The sequence below is a fragment of the Plecotus auritus genome (genome assembly GCF_963455305.1).
Source record: "Plecotus auritus genome assembly, chromosome: 10".
In the NCBI taxonomy this organism is placed as follows: Eukaryota; Metazoa; Chordata; class Mammalia; order Chiroptera; family Vespertilionidae; genus Plecotus; species Plecotus auritus.
The window spans coordinates 42,404,665-42,428,609 of record NC_137785.1 but is presented as its reverse complement, the minus strand read 5'-3'; the positions used below and the strand labels follow the sequence as shown (position 1 = coordinate 42,428,609).

General features: G+C 44.2%; 1 protein-coding gene across 2 annotated transcripts; it reads right to left on the bottom strand.

Annotated features, from left to right (window-relative positions):
• Positions 1 to 95: 95 nt before the first annotated feature.
• Positions 96 to 23,302, bottom strand: MLKL (mixed lineage kinase domain like pseudokinase). 2 transcript variants are annotated; one of them, XM_080643993.1, is made up of 11 exons: positions 23,000 to 23,302; positions 18,792 to 19,254; positions 14,742 to 14,807; positions 13,764 to 13,947; positions 11,610 to 11,707; positions 10,529 to 10,664; positions 10,055 to 10,136; positions 2,694 to 2,842; positions 2,436 to 2,485; positions 2,038 to 2,178; positions 96 to 1,262 (listed from the first exon to the last, which is right to left on the bottom strand). In XM_080643993.1, the coding sequence occupies exons 2-11, from the start codon at positions 19,240 to 19,242 to the stop codon at positions 1,219 to 1,221; spliced, it is 1,401 nt and encodes a 466-aa protein (XP_080500119.1). In that variant the 5' UTR covers positions 19,243 to 19,254; positions 23,000 to 23,302; the 3' UTR covers positions 96 to 1,218. The 2 variants fall into 2 exon arrangements, with proteins under 2 accessions (XP_080500119.1, XP_080500120.1); XM_080643994.1 differs by having other exon boundaries at positions 18,792 to 19,244; positions 23,000 to 23,204.
• Positions 23,303 to 23,945: the final 643 nt, after the last annotated feature.

Here is a 23,945-nt window from a genome sequence, read left to right as displayed (position 1 = left end):
ATGGGGAGTTTGTATTTCGTTCAATGGTCAAGAGGAAGACTGAACAGTGTTCGCTTAGTTACTACCATTGTGTAACAAATCATCCCAAAACTTAGTGGCTTAAGACAACAATAATTTATTTAGATCATAATTTTGTGAATGGGCAGTTTTTAAAAACAAAATATTTTTATTGATTTCAGAGAGGAAGGGAGAGAGAGAAATATCATTGATGAGAATCAGATTGGCTGCCTTCTGCACATCCCCTACCAGGACCTGCAACCCGGGCATGCGCCCTCGACCGGAATTGAACCCAGGACCCTTCAGTTTGCAGGCCGACGCTCTATCCACTGAGCCAAACTGGCTAGGTCTGAATGGACAGTTTGGTCTGGTTCAGCTGTGTGGTTCTTCTGGTGTTGACTGGACTCACTCATGTGACTGGGCCAGCTGGGTTAGGTTGTCCCTGCTCCATGTGTCTCTCATTCTCCAACACAGTAGCCCAGTTCATATCTGGGTAGGGTTCCAAGAGAGGGAGTGGAAATGTATAAGGCCTCTTGAAGCCTAGGCTTGGAATGGGCACACCATCACTTCTACATTTTATTGGCCAAAGCCAGTCAAATACCAGCCTAATTAAAGTAGTGGAGAAGTAGGGTTTATATATATTTTTTCCCTTTTCAAAAAATCATTTTATGTGGAAAGTTTTAAGCATATTCAGAAGAGAAGAGTACATGAACCACTATGTACCCATCATCCAGATTCAATAGTTAGCAACTCATAGCTAATCTTATTTTACTTTTTTCTTTATAATTATTTCCCTTCCCCCCTGGATTATTTTAAATTAAACCCCAGATATATCATTGCATCATCTATAAACCTTTCAGTTTGTAAGAGAGAGTATTTCTTTTCAATTGAAATATAATTGACATACAATAATATATTAGTTTCATGTGTAGATTCCACTTTGCCATGGGACGAGCTGCAAAGTCACAGTGCTAAGAAGTGTCCAAACAGAGAGAGAGACATTTTTGTAAAACATCTATCACAGTTACTATCAGAGACATATTTTTGACAGTATCGTTTGGAGGGGGATGTGCTCTGCATGACTGGACTGTTTTCTCTTTGTAGCAGAGAAGTGCTGCTTCCCTGAACCCATAAATAACTTCATGCCGAGGATAGGAGAGAGAAAGATGCCCAGCTTTCGCCTCTTCCAGTTTCTTATCCAGGGACTCCTTAGTTTCAGTTTCAATCCACAGCTTTGCAAAAGATAGACAGTTTCTCTGAGATTTCTGTGAATGAATGAATGAGCAGAAAGTTAGACAAGTGAAGGGAGCCGAGAGCCAAGCTAGAAGCACAAAGATGTTTCTACACTGCACAACAGTGTATGAACTGCACTCCCTTTGCCCTGGCTGGATGGAGCCTAAACCACCATCTGCATTCATGCCTTAGTGATATGATGTTCCTTCTTACTTGGTCAACTTCTCAAATACAAGTAGCTTCTCAAATGCAAAGGAGGGATAAACTCACATCTTAGTGTGAATTAGTCTGTTTTAGATTCTCTAATACCAGGGTGACCCTGAGTTGCAAGGGAGCCTAGAAGAGGGAAGAAGAAAAGAAGGGAGGGGAGGGGAGGGGAGGGGAGGGGAGGGGAGGGGAGGGGAGAGAAAAAGAGAGAGAGGAAGGGAGAAAATGAGAATATGAATATGAATATAGTGAATATAGGCTGGAATAATCTACCTCCCCAACCCACTTTAGACTAAACACCATCCCCTAACACAGGGTTTCTGAAATCCTGTAGTATTGATATTTGGGCTGTAGAATTCTTTGTTGTAGGAGGCTGTCCTGTGCATTTAGGATATTGAGTAGCATCTATCTACTAGATGCCAGTAGTATCATCTACCCCACCCATCTTCCCTGAGTTGTGACAACCAAAAATGTCTCTAGACATTGCCAAATGTCCCCCGAGGGGCAAAATCACCCCTGCTTGTGAACCATAAAGGAAATCTTTCACAAATGTGAACTAACACATGTGACTCATATTCTTTGGATCAGAGAGGACCTTACCCTTAACAGTGGGCCGCCTGGAGGGCTCATAAGCCCGGCAACTATCAATGATCTCCTGTAACTGTGAAGGGCAATCTTCACCCAGTGGCTCCTGGTGCTGGTCCACGGCCACCAGCTGGCGGATCTTCCTAGAATCACAGCCTGGCATAGAAACAAGAGGATGAGAGGCTTAAATATCGTTCTGGCACTCACACATCTCTCTGGATGATGATTGCTGGCATCAGACCTAGGGACTTTAAGTACTGAAGAAACAAGAGCTTCCAATGACTTCACTGACCAGCCCAGGCAGTGCCCACATTGGAGAACAAAGCACCAGGACAGCACTGATGGGGAATTTCTAGTCTTCTGGAAAGGGACCCAATCCCAGCACCATCTGAGCCAACCTTCACCCTGGTTACCTTCAAACGGGATCTTCCCAGTGACAATTTCCCAGAGGACAATTCCAAAGCTGAAAGAAAACCAAGAAGCTGAACAATCAGAATGTTTCTGTTTTCACACACCTCTTAGCCATATCTAGAAACTTCAGTGAATTTTTTGATTGTCAACCAATTTCATTCAATAGAGTAGAGGTATGATGGTGTTTGGATGTGGAGTTTGACTTGGGCTTTCCTATCCTGTTCATTTGAGTTAGAGTCTGAGCAAGAACATGAACATACCTGTATATTTCAGCTTTTATGTCACATTTAATGAACACATTTTCCAGTATTTGAGGTGAGAAATATGTGGAATTGACTCTCTCTTCTTTTTTTCTCTTAGTTGTTCTGCCGATGGAAGTCTGTGTTTTGCTCAACTCAAATCCTGAAAGCTAGATAGAGAGGTGAATTAGAGATAGAAAGAAACAACACGATCTTGGGTTGGTAGTAGTGGGCAAGGGCTTGGTGCTACACACGGTTGCCAGGGATAGTCTTTTACCTTTGAAATGTATTTCCAGTGGTGTCTTCTCTTTGTGTGGCTACCATACTGGCTGGCATTATGGGTTTAATTTATTATGGTGTATTGACCAAGAGAAACACAGAGGTTTTTTCTCTGTAAAATGGGGCAATGAGGATTACCTGAGATCCTATCTAATAAAAGAGTAATATGCAAATTGACCATCACTCCAACACACAAGATGGCCGCCCCCATATGGTCAAAGATGGCCGCCCCCATGTGGACACAAGATAGCCACCACAAGATGGCCAGCGGGGGCAGGGGCAGTTACAGGTGACCAGGCTGGCAGAGGAAGGCAGTTGGGGGCAACCAGGCCTGCAGGGGAGTACAGTTGGTGGGGACCAGGCCTGCAAGGGAGGGCAGTTGTGGGTGATCAGGCCAGCAGGGGAGGGCAGTTGGGAGGGACCAGGCCTGCAAGGAAGGGCAGTTGGGGGCGATCAGGCCTGCTGGGGAGGGCAGTTAGGGGTGACTGGGCCGGCAGAGGAGGGCAGTTGGGGGCAACCAGGCCTCCAGGGGAGGACAGTTTGGGGGGACCCAGGCCTGCAGGGGAGGGCAGTTGTGGGGAACCAGGACAGCAGGGGAGAGCAGTTGGGGAGAACCAGGCCTGCAGGGGAGGGCAGTTAGGGGCAATCGGGTCAGCAGGGGAGCAGTTAGGTGTCGATCAGGCTAGCAGGGGAGTGGTTAGGGGCAATCAGGCAGGCAGGCAGGTGAGCGGTTGGGAGCCAGCAGTCCTGGATTGTGAGAGGGATGTCCGACTGCCCGTTTAGGCCCCATCCCACCGGGATCGGGCCTAAACAGGCAGTCGGACATCCCTCGAGGGGTCCCAGATTGGAGAGGGTGCAGGCTGGGCTGAGGGACACCCCCCCCCCCGTGCACGAATTTCGTGCACCAGGCCTCTAGTAATGTTTATAAAGCACTTGTAAGACTTGGTAAGTTATAGCTGTTCTAGTATCACTGTATTAGATGCAGTGCTTTCTCAGTTGAGGACTCAGCTCCACTAAGTGAGGGTGGAAGAGGTGCATAGAGCTACCACATGGCTTGCTTTCTCTCAGAAGCAGTTGAAAAAATGACATAGGGTACCCTCTCTGTTCTATCTGACCCTATAGAACAGCCAGCCTGTTGCTTTGGATTTTACATGACAACTGTGAGTTACCCCCATTGACCCTGCATGGCCAATGCCATGCTCTTAAAGAAGCCACAACACAATTAATGGGAGCATATATTCTTCTTTCTCCATGTACACCTGTCATTAGTACCATCAGTGTGCAGAGGTTTGCCACCCCCAAACTTGGCTAGATATGCAAATCTAGGGGCAAGGTCAGGAAAAGGATAAGACGCTTAGAGGGATTATCCGCCACCCTTTTTAAAAAATGTTTTCATTGACTTTTTTGGAGAGAGAGGATGGAAGAAGAATAGAGAGGTAGAAATATAGATGACAGAGAAACATGGATCAGCTGCCTCCTGCACACACCCCACTGGGGATTGAGCCTGCAACCCAGGCATGTACCTGGACTGGGAATCGAACCAGTGACCTCTTGGTTCATGGGTCCATGCTCAACCACTGAGCAACACTGGCCGGGCTCATCCTCTTTCCATTACATGTTTACTGAGCACTAACATCCTCTGACATCTGGCACCATGCTAGATACCAGAGAGGAAAGGCTGAAGAGCACATGTTACTGTCAGGCGGGATGAGGACCCTGAGTGATATAGTCATGGTGCTTTGGGGGCACTTATGTCACACGGATGAGGAGGAAGGGCAGAAAAGAACTATCTTCTGTTTTTTGAGGGCTGTCTCTGAAACTCATAATGCTGGAAGAAAGAAAGCCATCTATGGGTGACAAAGAAAATATTCTTTTAGCATTTGGGAATTGTGGACATTGAGTTAAACCCTTTCTCTTCCTTATTAGAATCTGACTTTTTTAGCTCCATTCCCTTGGGAACCTGATAAAAGCAGACTGTCACCTATGCTCCTAAGTAATACTGTTGATGACAAAAAATGATCACTGAGAGAGAAACCAAGATGGCGGCATAGGTAAGCCCCTAAACTGCTGCCTCGCACAACAATTTCAAAACTACAACTAAAAGACAGAACGGACACCATCCAGAACCACAGGAAAGCTGGCTGAGTGAAAATTCTACAACTAGAAGGAAAGAGAAAAGCTCACAGAGAATTGGAGGTACGGCAAAGGGTCTTTGTGTGCGCAGAGAGGAAGGGCGGCTGAGAGCCTGGCTGACTTTCTCTGGCGGAAGGGGGAAGAAAGCCCCCGACCGCACTGAACCCCAGTTCTGACTGCACTGAACCCCAGTTCCGGGCGAGCCCCTGGGGACCCACGCTCTTGTGGGGGGAGTCTGGACTCTCGGGCAGAGACTCGGGAGCTGGGGAAGGCAGAAGTCTGAAGGCGCGCGCGTGCCAGTGCGCACAAAGGCTGCGGAGGTTGCCACAGGTTTTCCCTAGTGGAAGGGAGTCAGAGGATCCTGACTGCACTGAGCCCCAGTTCTGACTGCAGTGAACCCCAGTTCCAGGCGAGCCCCTGGGGACCCACGCTCTTACGGGGGGAGTCTGGACTCTCGGGCGAAGACTCGGGAGCCGGGGAAGGCAGAGGTCTGAAGGCGCGCACGTGCGCGCAAGGGCAAGGCTGACAGGAAGCCAAGACTGAGACTCCACCCCATCCAAGCTGAGCACAGAGGCTATTGCAATTTGGCAAGTCTAATCCTATAAGGCTGTCTCCAGCACCGAACTTCTCCCAGCATAGACACAGCTGATCCTTACAGCCAACTGGCCCGGAGGTCAATTCTTCCCAGTGATACCAACAACAATAAAGACTTAATTACAACAAGGCTGTACACACAGTCCACAAAGGGGTACACCAAGAGTGTCCACCTCAGGTTAACTGGGGAGGCAGACCCACTGGGCCATATTGGAAACCTAGCACACAAATCTACCTTACCAACTCAGGGAAGCAGTGAAAATGCGGCATCAAAGAATCAGATCACAAATGAAAGAAATGGAGGAAAACAAACGACTGGATATAGAATTCAAAACCACGGTTATAAGGCTTTTCAAGAATATCCTAGAAAAGGCCGATAAATATAACGAGACCCTCGAAGATATGAAAAAGGACCGACTAGAAATTAAACATACACTGACTGAAATAAAAAATATTTTTTTAAATAAATCTTTATTCAGATTATTACAATTATTTCTCCTTTTTCCCCCCATAGCTCCCCTCCACCCAGTTCCCACCCCACCTTCTGCCCTTACCTCCCCCCCACTGTCCTCATCCATAGGTGTATGATTTTTGTCCAGTCTCTTCATGAACCCCCCATACCCCTTTCCCCCTGAGAATTATCAGTCCACTCCCTTTCTATGCCCCTGATTCTATTATATTCACCAGATTATTCTGTTCCTCAGGTTTTTAATTCACTTGATTTTTAGGTTTGCTTGTTGATAGATATGTATTTGTTGTTCATAATTTTTATCTTTACTTTTTTCTTCTTCCTCTTCTTTAAGAATACCTTTCAGCATTTCATATAATACTGGTTTGGTGGTGATGAACTCCTTCAGCTTTTTCTTATCTGTGAAGCTCTTTATCTGCCCTTCAATTCTGAATGATAGCTTTGCTGGGTAGAGTAATCTTGGTTGTAGGTTCTTGCTATTCATCACATTGAAAATTTCTTGCCACTCCCGTCTGGCCTGCATAGTTTCTGTTGAGAAGTCAGCTGACAGTCGTATGGGTGCTCCCTTGTAGGTAATTAACTGTTTTTCTCTTGCTGCTTTTAATATTCTCTCTTTGTCTTTTGCTCTTGGCATTTTAATTATGATGTGTTTTGGTGTGGTCCTCTTTGGATTCCTTTTGTTTGGGGTTCTGTGGGCTTCCTGGACTTGTAAGTCTATTTCTTTCACCAGGTGGGGGAAGTTTTCGGTCATTATTTCTTCAAATAGGTTTTCAGTATCTTGCTCTCTCTCTTCTTCTGGCACCCCCATAATTCTGATGTTGGTACGCTTGAAGTTGTCCCAGAGTCTTCTTACACTATCTTCAACTTTTTGGATTTTTTTTTTTGCTTTTTGCTTTTTCGGTTGAGTGTTTTTTGCTTCTTTGTATTTCAATTCTTTGACTTGATTCTTGTGTTCCTCTATTCTGTTTTTGGGTCTCTGTATAATATTTTTTATTTCAGTCAGTGTATCTTTAATTTCTAGTTGGTCCTTTTTCATATCTTCGAGGGTCTCGTTATATTTATCGGCCTTTTCTAGGATATTCTTGAAAAGCCTTATAACCGTGGTTTTGAATTCTATATCCAGTCGTTTGTTTTCCTCCATTTCTTTCGTTTGTGATCTGATTCTTTGACGCCGCATTTTCACTGCTTCCGAGTTGGTAAGGTAGATATTTGTGCTAGGTTTCCAATATGGCCCAGTGGGTCTGCCTCCCCACTTAACCTGAGGTGGACACTCTTGGTGCACCCCTTTGTGGACTGTGTGTACAGCCTTGTTGTAATTAAGTCTTTATTGTTGTTGGTATCACTGGGAAGAATTGACCTCCGGGCCAGTTGGCTGTAAGGATCAGCTGTGTCTATGCTGGGAGAAGTTCGGTGCTGGAGACAGCCTTATAGGATTAGACTTGCCAAATTGCAATAGCCTCTGTGCTCAGCTTGGATGGGGTGGAGTCTCAGTCTTGGCTTCCTGTCAGCCTTGCCCTTGCGCGCATGTGCGCTTTCAGTCCTCCGCCTTCCCCGGCTCCCGAGTCTCCGCCCGAGAGTCCAGACTCCCCCCGTAAGAGCGTGGGTCCCCAGGGGTTCACCTGGAACTGGGGTTCACTGCAGTCAGAACTGGGGTTCAGTGTGGTCGGAGGCTTCCTTCCCCCTTCCGCCAGAGAAAGTCAGCCAGGCTCTCAGCCACCCTTCCTCTCTGCGCGCACAAAGACCCTTTGCCGTACCTCCAATTCTCTGTGAGCTTTTCTCTTTCCTTCTAGTTGTAGAATTTTCACTCAGCCAGCTTTCCTGTGGTTCTGGATGGTGTCCGTTCTGTCTTTTAGTTGTAGTTTTGAAATTGTTGTGCGAGGCAGCAGTTTAGGTGTTTACCTATGCCGCCATCTTGGTTTCTCCCGAAATAAAAAATATTATACAGAGACCCAAAAACAGACTAGAGGAACACAAAAATCAAGTCAAAGAATTGAAATACAAAGAAGCAAAAAACACTCAACCGAAAAAGCAAAAAGCAAAAAAAAAAATCCAAAAAGTTGAAGATAGTGTAAGAAGACTCTGGGACAACTTCAAGCGTACCAACATCAGAATTATGGGGGTGCCAGAAGAAGAGAGAGAGCAAGATACTGAAAACCTATTTGAAGAAATAATGACCGAAAACTTCCCCCACCTGGTGAAAGAAATAGACTTACAAGTCCAGGAAGCGCACAGAACCCCAAACAAAAGGAATCCAAAGAGGACCACACCAAGACACATCATAATTAAAATGCCAAGAGCAAAAGACAAAGAGAGAATATTAAAAGCAGCAAGAGAAAAACAGTTAGTTACCTACAAGGGAGCACCCATATGACTGTCAGCTGATTTCTCAACAGAAACTATGCAGGCCAGACGGGAGTGGCAAGAAATTTTCAATGTGATGAATAGCAAGAACCTACAACCAAGATTACTCTACCCAGCAAAGCTGTCATTCAGAATTGAAGGGCAGATAAAGAGCTTCACAGATAAGAAAAAGCTGAAGGAGTTCATCACCACCAAACCAGTATTATATGAAATGCTGAAAGGTATTCTTAAAGAAGAGGAAGAAGAAAAAAGTAAAGAGAAAAATTATGAACAACAAATACATATCTATCAACAAGTGAACCTAAAAATCAAGTGAATTAAAAACCTGAGGAACAGAATAATCTGGTGAATATAATAGAATCAGGGGCATAGAAAGGGAGTGGACTGATAATTCTCAGGGGGAAAGGGGTATGGGGGGTTCATGAAGAGACTGGACAAAAATCATACACCTATGGATGAGGACAGTGGGGGGGAGGTAAGGGCAGAAGGTGGGGTGGGAACTGGGTGGAGGGGAGCTATGGGGGGAAAAAGGAGAAACAATTGTAATAATCTGAATAAAGATTTATTAAAATAAAAAAAATGATCACTGATTGGTAAAGCTTATTGACGGGGTATGCAGACTATAAAGAGCTGATAGGGATGCTGGGCTTTGTGGTGAATCTTATAACTGACATGCCTCTTGTGGGGACACTTGAATATATGCCTCAGAAGTTATAATATGACTTCTGAGGGTCATGAAGCTTCTAACGCTAGCGGGCTGCACACCCACCCGAGGGGAGCCTCTTTCTCTAGCACCTGGGGCAGGGCAAAAAGAACACCTCCTGGATGACTGTGGGGGCTCCACTGGAGAGAAAGATTTGACGCTGCAGTGCTGGCAAGCTATGTATCCTGCATGGTACCCTTCTAAGTGACTCCAAATGCCAAGTGTGGCCTGTGTCAGTCCTGTAAGTCTGAATGCCTAGTTGGGCCTGAGAAGATCCTCTGGTGGGTATTGGGAGGATGTAGAAGTGGTGTCCAGGCATCTAAAAGAAATGACTCTCACCCAGCCAGTGTGGCTCAGTTGGTTGGGCCTCATCCTATGCACCAGGAGGTGGCTGGTTCAATTCCCAGTCAGGACACATGCCCAGGTTACAGGCTCGATCCCCAATAGGGGGTGTGCAGGAGGCAGCCGATCAATGTTTCTCTCTCATCATGTTTCTATCTCTATCTCCCTCTCCCTTCCTCTTTCTGAAATCAATAAAAACATATTTTAAAAATCATTTAGTCCCAGTATCTTAAAAAAGTAAATAAGGAAAATTACTCTTTGCCCATCCCTGCTAAGCAGGTGGTGAGTGAAGACAGACATCCTAACAGCAGGCAGGATTGAGTCTGACCTGTGGTGGGCATAAGGAAAGCTGTCCAGGCAGGGAAAGGGTTCTGAGTTCAGTTCTAAGGTTAAGGCAGAGAAACAAGCAGGCACAGCCTTTCTGGGAAACAGGTGTCCCTCTCCCAGCACCAAACAGTCACAAAGGTTGAACTCAAAGAGCCCCTGGAAGGTCACGCTCACCTTCACTTGGTAGCCGTTAGTTACTAGGAAGCTCCTGCTGCTGATGTTTCCGTGGGGTTCAGGGGTTTCAGAATGGTGCAGCCTGTCGTGACCAAAGGCAGGGAGCGTTAGTGACCTTTGCAAGACCTTCCTGGGGGGCTGGACAGTTATTACCGGAACAAGGAGGCTGGTCAGTACCATGCCTCTCCCTCTTGTACCTCGGTTGTGGGCTCAATCCCTGGTCAGGGCAAGTGCTGGAGGCAACCAATTGATGTGTCGCTTTCACATCGATGTTTCTCTCTCTTTGTCTCTCCCCCTCCCACTTTTTCTAAAAATCAATGGAAAAATATCCTCGGGTGAGGATTAACAACAACAAAAACGTAAGGAAGGGGAGACTATCTTGGGCTTCTGGCCTGTTCTCTCATCATCTCTGGGATTATCAGTAGGGGAGGAAGACTCATTCTGTTCTTAGCATCCTTTCAACCCATATGGTACCTGCATAAGCCACTGGCTGCCCCCATGGCCAGGACGATGCGCTCAGCCAATGTGAGGTCCTTTTTCTGATCCAGCAGTTCCCTCAGGGTCCCGAGCTCACAGTACTCCATGACAATGGAGAATTGAGGTGGGGTCACTGATGGGAAGAAGATCAGCCCAACTCAGAGGTCCTGCTCTGCAGCCCATCTCCCCCTATCTCTACAGACACAGACTCAGCGCTGCACTGCTTCTCCCCCACCCTTTAACCCCATCTCACACAGTTTGCATCCCGACCTCATTGAATGGGTCAAATACCCACAGAATTCCCATACCTCTTCTTTCTGGTATTTGGCATGTCGTAATTATACGTTCTCTTAGCTATTTGAGTAATGTCTCCCCCACTCAAGTTCAAGCCCCAGAGGGCAGGGTCTGTTTTGTTCACATCCTTAGATGCAAGAACCGACACACAAAGAATGAGTCAGTCACCTCAGCCATCACCCAGGAGACCAAATATCACTGGAAGTTTTCCTTTAGTTGAGGGAGGCTGTAGAGAAATGTCTAAAGGGGATAAAACATTTAAAGGGGTTGCTCTGTCCCCTTTGTAGGCAAGAGCGATAATGCATAACCCACAGGAGAGGCCATGCTATGAGAGAAAATGCAGCCACATTAAAAAATTAAAATGAAAAAGAATCTGATGCATGAGTTTCTTGGTTAAGGGGAAGGTTAATTGAGTCTTGGGGTTTGATCTACACTAATGATGATCCAGGGTAGATTCCTTATACTGATCAGTCAGCTTTATAATGTTTTATTGCAACAAAATGCTTCCATCACTCAGGCCAATATCTGAACAAGATCCCCAGTGGGCTAGGAGAAGAGGATGTGGCCACATTAGTGTAAATCAGTACTCGGGCTGAAGCCAAATTCAAGCCCTTTTTTCCTGAAAGGATATGGGAACCTGCATCTTGGGATGCAGAAAAACTAACACTGATCATAATAACACTGTGTAGATCCCACCCTTTTAGCTCTTCTTTAAAAATATAATGCATTATAAGATATATGACAGACCACCAAAAGAAGGACCAACCCCGGAAGCACTCCTTACCTGTTTCATCAATGCAAATCCCAAATATACGCAGGATGTTAGGAGAATCAAATTTCTTCATGGTTGTGACCTCATTATTGAAAACATGCCTCACTGTTCTATGAGGATGAAAGGGACAATTAAGATTTCAAGATGGGAGGGTCCCTCTGAGAACATTTAGTGTAGGGACCATCTGTGTTTGTGTGGATTGTCAGCTTCCTGAGGTGAGATGAGCTCGGCCACTGATGGCAGTGTTTAGCAGCAGAATTAGCATGCACGATACATGCTACAACATAGATTTACCTTGAAAATATCATGCTAAGTGAAAGGAGCCAAACACAAAAGGCCACATATCGTATCATTCCATGTGTGCAATATCCAGAACACACAAATCCATAGAGACAGAAAGTAGGTTAGTAGGTGCCTAGGGCTAGAAATGGTGGGGGTAGCAGTATATGGGGAGTGACTGCTAAAGGGTATAGGGTTTCCTTGTGGGATGATGCAAATGTCCTAAAATCACTTTATGGCAATGGTTGTACAACTCTGTACATTAAAAGCCATTAAGTTATACACTTTAAATGGGTGAATCTTATGGTATGTAAATGATGTTCCAATAAAGTTGTTAAAAATGCTATCCCAATCAAAATCTCAATGTGTATGTTGAGGAATGTGATATTTATTTAGCTTAGTAAACCTGAGAAAGAAAAGCCAAGATGGAGGGAGTTACCTTACTAGATAACTGAGAATTACTAAAAAGTCATAATAAAAACAAAACACAGTGTTATCGGTGCAAAGACAAATTGACCAGTGGAATATAATAGAGAGGTTAGAGCCAGATCCATATCTAAATAGAAACTTAACATACAATAAATGTGGCACCACAAGTCAATGGGGAAAAACATTTAATAGCTGGTGTAGAGAAAATGGATTCATTGTATAGATAAAAATAAAACTAGGCCCCACATAATATCAAAGGTGGATTCCAGGAGAATTAAAGCCTTATCTGAGAAATAAAACTCAAAGTTAATAGAAGAAATCTAGAATGCCTAGTGGAGTGGAAGGGCACCTCAAGAGCACAAATATATAATAATGTAACATTTTGGTAGAATTAATAACATCAAAATTTAAGATATCTGTTGATGGACACCACTGGCAAAATTAAAGTATAGGAAATATGATGAGAGAAGACCTTTGCAGTATCTAAAACTTAGAAATGATTAATTGCCACAATATACATATTATCTTCTACAAATTGACATGACAAAAACAGCAACTGTGACAGAAAGAAGGGCAATATAGAGAAGTAGAAACCCAAATAGCTAAAAGCCATGTGAATAAATGTTCAAATTCATTAGTAAACAGAAATGCAAATCAAAATAATGGTAAGATGTTACTTTATAACCATAAGCATGAGAAAAATGAGAAAGTTGGATAACACTAAGAGTTGGTAGAGATATGTAACTATAGAGCTCTCACACATTGCTGGAGAGAGTATAGGCACCTGCAACCCACTCTGGTAGTACTTAGTCAATTTCATATAAGCATGACCCATTGATTCCCCTATGACCCATCGATTCCCCTCCTGGCAACACAGCCCAAAGAAATTCTCATACAGGTCCATAAAGGGATACTTATGGTGGCATTATTTTTGGTGGAGGAACGTTGAAAACAGGTTGGGTTCCATCATTGGAAAAATAGGTAAAATGTGGGTCTACACCATGGACAGCAGTCAGGAGGAAAGGGCTACAAGTTCAGTACATGTTCCCTGATGCTGAGTGGAAAGGAAGAATAGTAAGTAGGCAACAGACATATAATACTATACCGTTTGTGAAAATTAAAGATGCACGCACATATAACAATATACATTTTACAAGAACACCTACAAACGAAACACACTCTATTGCCTGTGGAGGGGATGGGGAACTGAGAAATAGGAATGAGAGGGAATACAAATTTTTAAATAACTAAATGTATGAATAAAAGAGAAATTTCTAGAATTGAGGTTGGAAGACATGCACTTAAAGTCTAGGCTCTGCTCCTTAAGAGTAGAGGGCAAGTCATTTCAGCCTTTGGGGCCCCCGTTCTCCCACCTAATGGAGACATACGCCTCTCTCCTTGGGGAGTTATAGAGAGGAAGTGAAATGATACATGAGAGAACTATACAAAAGGACTTACCCAGGGTTTCTGGTCTGGACGTTGTTGAATACTTTTATGGCCACTGGAGATTGGTAATATTTTCCTTTAAAAACTTCGCTGAATTCATTTTTCTTTAGTGAAATCCATTCAGTTTCTGAAAGCTCCTCCTTCTTAATCTCCTTGACTTTATATGTTAGGACTGCCTTCATTGATTTCTCTAAGTCTGACCGTAGGAGAGAAGGAAATAAAGAGTCAATGAGCTGAGGAAGGTGTCCTATGGGAGAGGTGTCTCTGTAAACATGTAAGTGGGAAGCCTTACGCCATGACCCAAAGCTGGCCCTGGCGGGACCTTCTGACTCACTCAGCCTGGGAAAGAGGTTCCAGAGCGACCAGTAGAGACACAGTTTAAACCTCCATCTCAATCCATCTCTGTCATTTTGGAGGCCTTCCTACCCCTACTGCCACTTGAGCTCGGCACTTGGACATTTAGCATCTTATTTAGTCATTTCAGCTCTAATAGTGAGATACATAGTTCAAGCTGAGTGACTCCACGGCTGGTATGTGTTCACACGACTCTCTTTCCTCTCCCTCCCTCCTACCCTGTGCCTGTGAGCTCCCCTAAGGCAGGGGCTTTCTCTGCATCAGACTTGGCTCTATGTACAAGGCTCTGACAGCAGATACACATTGGTCAAATGAGTGATGAATGTGTATTTTAAATTTGATTTGAATTTGTTCTTGGAAATTCAGCAAAAGAAGCTTTGATACTATCTAGAGGAAGTTGTCAGCACCTAGACCGGTACTAGAAGGTATCTTGCGGGTCAAGAAGTTCCCTTCAAATGCTACTCCATGGACAGAAGCCTAGGCTAAGTTATGAGCACATCCGCAAACCTGTGGGCTGTTCCCAACCATCCAGCCTAGAAAATGGGCAGTAGTGGGGTGGGGGAAGATGGAGTTCCTACTGAACAAATGACTTCTGGTTTGGGGGCTGTCAGAAGCAGCAGGTCACAGGCAACTCACGGTGCCTCATGATTTTTTCCACTTCATTTTTCACTTGCTCCACTGAAGCTTCAATAATTTCACTTCCTGCAGGAAAAAAGAGTAGCAAATATTCAAAAATAGAAATGCGAATTAAAAACACACCAAGGTCCCATTTTCTCTAACATCATATTCATTATAGTAGGGATTACAACTACTGCTCACGAATATTCACCTTTCTACTTCTAAGCACACAGTAAATACCTTGAAGCATGGCCGTGTCACTCACTTTGACCAAGAAATGAAGTGAAAGAAATGCGAAGGAAGTTTGTGTCAACGTGAAAGTGCCATAACCTTGAAAGTTCCTGGAAAGGACAGCTACCTCGGAGTCTCTTGGACTTTGCCTAAATAAGAAATCAAGTTTTCTTTCTTTGAGACACTGTTGTTGTTGTTTTTACACCAAAGCATAATCTCATCTATCCTTATTTATATAATCAGAAATACATTTAAAAATTGATAGGACCTTCAGTGCTAAAACTAATGAAGAAAAGTGTGGAGAAACACAATCTCACGCATTGTTGGTAGGAATGATATTGATATAACCTCTGCGGAGGAAAATCTGGCAATCTCTATCAAAATTTTAAGTGCCAGGGGGGAGGGGAGGAGGCTGGGGACATCAATAAAAAAAAAGTAAAGTGCTCATACTCTTTGACCCACTTATAAGAATTGTTCCTAAAGATATCCTGAAATATATACGAAGATGCTTAAGGCAGGGCTATTTACAATTGTGAAAAACTGGACCCAACTCAAATGTCCATCAATAGGGAGTTGTTTAAATATATACGGCCCATGTATACCAAGGAATACGGGGCAACTCTATGGAAATTAATATGGACGAATATTCAAGATTTAATGAGAAAAGCAAGAAGCAGAACAGTGTGTTTAGGATGCTACTGATTGTGTAACAATGACAAAAAAATCTATATTCTTAAATATCTGGAAGGCTATTCAATGAACTGGTAAAGGAGATCATGTCTGGAAAGGAAACAGTTCCTTTGAGGTCAAGGGTGAGGAGGAGATTTACTTCTCATGCTGGGCCCTTTTTGTGCCTTGTGAATATATCACTTGATAAAAGTGTTTTTAAAAACTGAAAAGCAAGAGCAGAAAGTAAATCCTGTCCTCTAGTTGATGACACCAACATGCCCCCCACCTCTCCCAGGAAGTGGACCAATGAATGCTGAAGATTAGGAAGGCTAGGGGCCAATCCTGTCTTTCAGCTGGATTGGCCACTGCACACACCTCTCTCCCCTGGCCCCCAACCCCTGATTCTCTTTCTCTTTGTTGGGTGTTTGGTTGGAGGATTACAGATGCCTCACTTTCCCTCGTCCAGAAAAGAACCCATTTTGCCCACAGGTCTCCTCTAGGCATGGTTTGTCCTGATTGTGTGTCTTCTGCTGACCTGATTGGGGATGGACCACCTTCCACATCAAGGTGGCAGAACAGTTATTTTGCTGGGCTCCAGTGCCCAGAAGGTTCATTCAAATGTCCTTTACCCTCTCCTCACTTCCTCTCCCTCCACCCACAATCCTTACAAAAGGGAAGAGTTTAGAATTCATATCACCAGGATCTGCAAAGGGGTAAAGAGGCCACATTTGTTTCCATCCTTCTGCTCTGTTCCTCTTCTGGTGGCCCTGGCTCCACTGTCACCCCCTATTCCAACCTAGTCCATGTTTCATCCCCTTGGAGCCTTGCCTCCACTAAGTCCACCAAGTTCAAGGGCCACTCTAGTTCAAGCCACCATCATCTTTCACGTAGTCTCAAAGTGGCTCTTAACTAGGCTCACATTTCCACCCTTGCCCTCTGGGGTATGTTGAATTATTGGTCCCAATTCTTTACTCCTATGTAATAGTCTTATACATCCACACCACTATAGCTTCACAGTGGGCACACTATATTTCTCTGACCCTTCATGTTGGGCTTGGCTTCATCAATGGTTTTGAATATTAGCGGACACAAGTAGAGGCTTGAAAGGTGCTGGTACTGTTGAGCTTGCCTTCTTGCAATTCTGCCATAAGAACATGCTCCAAGTACTCACTGCTCCTACAACCTTGGCTCCAGAATGAGACATGTTAAACAGACCCAAATTAGACCTGCTGCTTGGAGCCCAGCCCAGCCAAGGCCCCTGAGATCAGAAGAATCCGAATGGACCCACAGATCTGTGAGCAGGAAAACTTCTTAAAAAAATTTTATCGATTTTTTACAGAGAGGAAGGGAGAGGGATAGAGAGTTAGAAACACCAATGAGAGAGAAACACCAATCAGCTGCCTCCTGCACACCCTCTACTGGGGATATGCCCACAACCAAGGTACATGCCCCTGACTGGAATCGAACCCAGGACCCTTCAATCCGCAGGCCGACGCTCTATCCACTGAGCCAAACCAGTCAGGGCATGTGAGCAGGAGAATTAATGACTATTGTTTCAAGCCTCTTGAGTTTTGGGATGGTTTGTTATGCAGTATTAGTATAGCAACTGACTAATACATATCATTACAGTCCATTGCCACATGGCAGCCCAAGTGATGTTCTTTAATACAAGTCAAATCATGACAGGCCCATGTTTAAGACCTCCCTTTACTGGCTCCTATGACTCAGAATAAAATCTACATTTCTTTTCATGCCTTCATGGCCCTGTATGACCTTGCTCCTGTATCTTCTGGCCTACTTTTCCACATCCATCTCATACTACTCTCTCTTCCAAGTCTACCCCACCAAAGCCATCCTGCTTTCTGGTTGTTCCTTGCACTTGCCACATTTATTCCCCATCTCAGGGCCTTTGCATCTCCTGTTTTCTCTGCTGGGAATGCTCCTCTCCCTCATCTTCACATGGCTTGCTCCTTGTCATTATTCAAGGTGTCCCTTCTAATGCCACCAGTCAGAGGCTTTCCCTGAACACTCAGTCTGCACTGCTGTCACTTCCTATTTCATTGCCCTGCTTATGGCTTTCATTGCTTTTAGATGAAATGACTTAGTCCTCTATCTGCAGATTTTATGTTCCAAGAGGGCAGAGATTTTGTCTATTTTTCTCTGTGTTATGTCTCAAACACTTAGAACACTAGCTGGCATACAGTAGGTACAGTCGTGTGCCTCATAATGACGTTGAGGTCAACAATGGACTGCATATGTAATGGTGGTCCATAAGATTATAATGAAGCTGAAAAATCCCTACCACCTAGTGATGTACTTATGTGTTTACAGTGATTACTTATGTGTTTGTGGTGGTGCTAGTCTAAGCAAACCTACTACCTTCCCAGTCATATAAAAGCATAGCATATACAATTATGTAAAGTACATAATACTTGATAATAAGTGACTAGGTTACTGGTTTATGTATTTCCTATATTTTTTATTGTCATTAGAGTGTGCTCTTCCTATTTATAAAAAAACGTTTACTGTAAAACTGTATGCCATATTATGCCAGCAGCAACCTTATATCTCATGTTTACGATGTCTCCTGATTGCATCATATTCTCTTGACTTAATATTTTATTGGTTTGTACAGTCGAATGCTGTACAGGCTTGTGGCCTAGGAGCAATAGGCTATCCCATACAGCCCAGGTGTATAGTAGGCTAGACGATCTAGGTTTGTGTAAGTGCACTCTGATGTTCCCACAGTGTTGAAATCGCCAAATGACACATTTCTTAGAGTGTATCCTTGCCATTAAGTGCACATGACTATACTCAATTCATGTTTGCTTAGTTAATTAGTTAATTCTCCCTCCTGGTAATTTACATATTAACAGAAGGTCCTGGAAAAACTAAGGCTGGAAGGAATTAGATTCTGGAATTCTAGGTATCACATCACAGAGAGAATGAAGAGGTAAAGAAGACATTAGTATCAACACCCCCACCCTCTCGCCTACTCTGGCTTGCCCAAATTTCACCAGCCCCCACCATATCTGGGCCCATGGATGTTAGGAGTTCTGAGTCACATGAATAACACCGGCTCAAACCTCTTCAGCCTTCCTGCTCCTCTGGTAAATCAAAACGAGACTAAAATGCCCCATTTACTCCCCATGACAAAATAAGCCTTACCAGTTAGACTTCGGAAGACACGCCAGTCTTCCTCTGCATCCTGCTGATCTTCTTGTTCCCAGGCTTCTTTGCTGATGCTTGAAATAGACACCCTCTGATACACCTGAAGCGTCAGTGCGAGTTCCTGGTAGACATCGTTCAGCCGACTGTTCACATCTCTAAAGAGTTCTTTGTTCTTCCCTGATGTTAGAAACTTACGGAGATAGGACTTATCACTAAACTTATCTATCTTCTTCTTAGCTTCCTCTAGGGCAGCCTGGAAATTGTTCAGGGCAGTGATGATCCCAGGGGGTAGGTTCCCCTCTCCTTGGGCCTGGAGCTCTTTCAGAGGCTGCAGCAGGCCATGGATGCGGCTCCTTAGACGCTTGTACTGTCCCTCGCAGTGTTGCATCATTTCACATTGTTCGTACACACACAGGCCTAAGGAGATGACGGTCCCCAATTTATCCATCCCTGGAAGAAACTGATGAAATTTGTTAAAGTCCCAGAATTTCCTGCATATTTACTACTGGGCTGCAGGAACCTCAAGGGTGTCTGTGATTTAAATGGCTGAAGAATTCTCCCCACAATTTCATATAAGGTAGAGACGGCTTAATGTCCACCAAAATCTGTTCTGCCCTTCCACAATAACAGAGCTGTGGCTGCGAAGTGTCGGCTCACCTAGGACTATATCTCCCAGCCTTCCTTGAGGCTTGATGTGGCCATATGACTAGTTCTCGCCAATGGGGTGTGAGTGGATACGGTAAGTGCTACTTTGGGCTGAGGCAACTTTGTCTCCTCTACACACTACCAGCTGGATGCACAGGATGACACGGCCCTAGGGGTGTTGGAGTCCCAAGAAAGAAGAATCCTGGATCCCTGATTCATCACTGGGAGGAGGGCTGCTCACAGACCTGGACCATTTGCCACAGACTGTTAAGTGAATGAGGAATAAACTTCTATTGTGTTTGAGCCATTATATTTTGGGGTCTGGTCATTATATCAGTTTAGCCTATTCTAACAAAAGTATCCTGCCAAAGTATCGGGGTGACGATACGATGGTGGGTTGGAAAGCTCAGGCCCTGTCTAAAGAAGGCAAGGGTTAGCCAGCAAGGATAAATGGTTCAGTGGTGGAAGATCTTCCAGTTTTGAAAGAGCAGTCAGAAATCTGGATTTTTATGTTAAATCTCTCAATTTAAAATCTTACAACGAACCCTGGCCAGGTAGCTCAGTTGGTTAGAGTGTCGTCCCAATATATCAAGTTGCAGGTTCAATCTCTAGGCAGGGCACATACAAGAAGCAACCAATGAGTGCATAAATAAGTGGAACAACAAATAGATGTTTCTCTCTCTCTCTCTCAAATCAATTTTTAAAAATATAAAATCTTGCAACCAAGTGAAAAAATGTTTTACAAACTGTGCGGTCCAACTATGTGGGTCAAATAAAACATGTCTGCCAACTGGATATTTCCCAGAAAGCCCAATTTGCAACCTTGGCCACAGTTGGCCAAGGATACTCAGGATTATAACAGAAGTTGGCTTCTGGCAATCTCAACTTTTCCTTTCTATCTCTTCCCAATGCTTGAGCATCCCTGTCTCCCTAGTGCTTGTCCCCAGCTCTCTCTGCTGTGTTTTTAGAAAGCTGTACATTTGTTAAAGCCTACCCATTGTCTATGCACCAATAAGACTTCATTATATAAGTGCTGCTCCCCTCAGAGGCATTTGCACTAAAGACGCAGGGGTTTTCCAGGCCCAAAGGAATTGTAGTGAACATCTGTGTTGCCTTCACAGCACCCATTTCCCTACTTCCTATTACTGCCCAGATTTTAAGTGGCTATCTGCTTCTCCCCCATTCAGCAATGAGTTTGTGGGAAGCTGGCCCCACTTCTGGTTCTAGAGGTAAAACCTGATGTATCTAAGCCAGTGGTTCTCAACTAAAGGTGATTTTGCCTCCAGAGGACTTCTGGCAATCTGACTGCTACTTACATCTAGTGGGTAGATGTTGGGATTCTATAATGCATAGGGCAACTCCCCCACAACAAAGAATTATCCAGCCCAAAAGGTCAATAGTGCTGGGGCTGAGAAAACTTGATCTAAGCCATCACATAATTCCTAATAGCCTATCACAGGCTAACTTGAGTGGCGGGGAATGGTTGCCGGGGAGATTCCCCGATCCCCTAAGACAGCCCAGGAAGCCAGCTTCTAACTTGTAATTTCTCTCCCCCCCCCCCCCCCCGTCTCTTTCATCTGAATATGGGTGAATGAGTGAGAAAGCATGAAGCCCCAATCCTAAAGCCTTGGGATGAGCAACCTGCAAATGACAGAATGCAAAGAAAAGGAAAGAACCTGAGTCCTTCATGACAACATTGAGTCACTGGTTTGAACTGACCCTGAAGTCTACCCCATTACATGTTTTATGAACCAATGACCTTTCTTATTATTTAAGCCAGTTTGAATCATGTTTGCTGTACTTGTAACTAAAGGCAACTGGTTTCAGTAATGAGTGATGATAATAACAATGATCACAAATCTCTCTATTCAGTTAGTGTATGCTACGAACTTTGGAACCATGAGTTCACTGTTTCATAGTTGGAGATACTTAGGCTCAGGGAAGTTGCATTTAAATAAGTACGAAACCATGGTAATGGTTTCCAAAGTACTTTTAAACAGTTAATCTCAGCAGCTCCATGAAATAGGCGGGACACCTATTATCACCATTTTAAAGATCAGATAACAGTTTGGAGAATTGCATTGGCTTGACACCCAAACCTGGCTTTAAAGCGATGAGTGAAAAACTAGCGGAAGTGAAACCAACGGAGCAACCAGTTGGTACACTTTGGTTTTTCTTGCCTTAAAGTTATATGGACCTGGCAAGGGAAGTGACAGGTGCTAAGGCATGTCTAAAAAGACTCAGTGGATTTCACACTACCCAGTTACTCCCAGTTGCGAAGCAAATGCCTTCAAAGCCATTTCTTGGCACCCATGAGGGCAATGGGCTTTACACTTTTCTCTGGTCCACTGGAGACAGAACCAGATGTGAAGGTGTTGCTCAAGGAATCTTGCAGATTTCAGATTCAAAGCTTCGAGCTCCAATTACCCTATTACCAGTTTCATAAAAAAGCCACATCGCCACAATAATTAATCAGAAAAGATAATGGGGAAATACCCCACTCATAAAAGTGACAATTTAAAACAATACATTTTACAGAAGTGATGACGTGGTATGAAGAAAATCAACACAAAACAAAGCTTTAAAAAAATGGAGAGAACTGTTATATCTCTGGCTGTGAAGATTAAAACTGACAAACCAGACAATCCTTCCCCAATTTAAACCCAATTTAAAGCAATTCCAATAAAACTCCCAATGGTATAGTTTGGTATTGAAACTAAATGATCCTAAAGTTAATTTCGAAGAGGAAATTAGTAGGGATAACCAGATTTTTTAAAACAAAGAAGAGGACTTACCTATAAGATGCAAATCTGTTATAAAATGCAGTAACTGAAACTGCTTAGGGCTTATTGATCATTGATAAAGATATCAAAAGGATAAGAGGGAATATAAGTATATTTATATTTTTGACTCAACAATGTGAATTTCTAGGAACTTACGCTGTAGAAAAGCTTGTATGTGCATAGAAAGATATATACTAAGATGTTCGTTGCAGTGCTATTTATAATATGTAAAGCTGCTAACAAGGAGAGGGAAAATTTACTATTTTTAAAAGTGAAAAAAATCTTTAAATGGTGTAACAATATAAATCCATAAGTAATCTGATGGCATTTCCTTTTCTCCTTAAATAAAATAAAATAAAATAAAATAAAATAAAATAAAATAAAACAAAATAAAGAGGTATCAGACATCCTTTCCTGATGAGGGCATTATCACTCAGTAGGCTACTTAGGCAATTCACCCCACAGACAGCCTGGAGTTCGCCTGTCTAGGGCTTCTTGGATGACTCCGCTGAGCGTGTTCCGAGGCCCTTGCGACCCTCACCCTAACCCCACCCCATCCTACGTCTCCTTTGGCAGTCAGAGACCCACGCGCGCGCGGGCAGCTCTACCATCAGAGTGGAGGAAATGAAACTAACTCAGTCCTGAGTTCCAGGAAATCGAACAGTGGGTCCCCGCACCCTCAGTTACTCCCCCATCTCCCCTCCCGGCCCAGGGATCCCACTGCAGCCCGCTTGCCCCGCAAGGCGGACCGCTCCCGGAGACCACCACCAGACTCACCCTTGTCCCTTCCGAAGGCGTCCAATCTGTCCGGTGCACGGTCCAGGAGGCCCGCTCCAGCCAAGCAGAGGCTGCCTATGCCCAGAGCAGAAGTCTGTAGACGTGAGGCCACAGGGGAGTCCCGAGTCCCTGTGCCCCGTTCCCTCCAGGGGTCCGCGCTCTGCGCTCCTGCTCTGCGCTCCCGCTCCCTCTTCCCGCACCAGGACTGTCTGTCGTAAAATCCGGGATGGGGTTGTGCCCGAATCGTGGGTTGGGGTGGTGCCTGAACCGTTCGGTCCTGCGCCCTCCAGAGGCCACCGCCCCAGGGCTGGCACGTGGACAGTGAAGTCTGACAAGCCCGGGAGCTTTTCAGATGGTTCTTGCTGCCCGCGGCTCAGGTGCCCTGGGTCCTAGAGCCCCTTTCCAGGCAGTTCAGAGTCTCCTCCCTTCCACCTGGCAGTTTCCTCCAGGAGGTCACAGTTCAATTCCTGGTCAGGGCACATTCCCAGGTTGTGGGCTCCATCCCCAGTGTGGGGCGTGCAAGAGGCAACCAATCAATGATTCTCTCTCATCATTGATGTTTCTCTCTCTCCATCTACTTTCCTCTCTGAAATAAATAAAAAAATATTTTTAAAAAAATCAACTAAAAATGGAGTAAAGACTTAAACAAGAGACCTGAAATTATAAGACTTTTGAAGCTTTGGGACACTGGTCCTGACCATGATCTCATGAATATGGCACCAGGGGCACAGTTAACAAAAACAAACAAGTAGGATTATAGCAAACTGAAAAGCTTTGGCACAGCGAAAGAAACAATCAATAGAGTGAAAAGGCAACCTATGAAATGGAAGAAAATATTTTCAAACTACATATTTGATTAGGGGTTAATCTCCAAAATATATAAGAAGCTCCTACAACTCAACAGTAAAACACACACACACCAAAAACCTAATAACCATATTTTTAA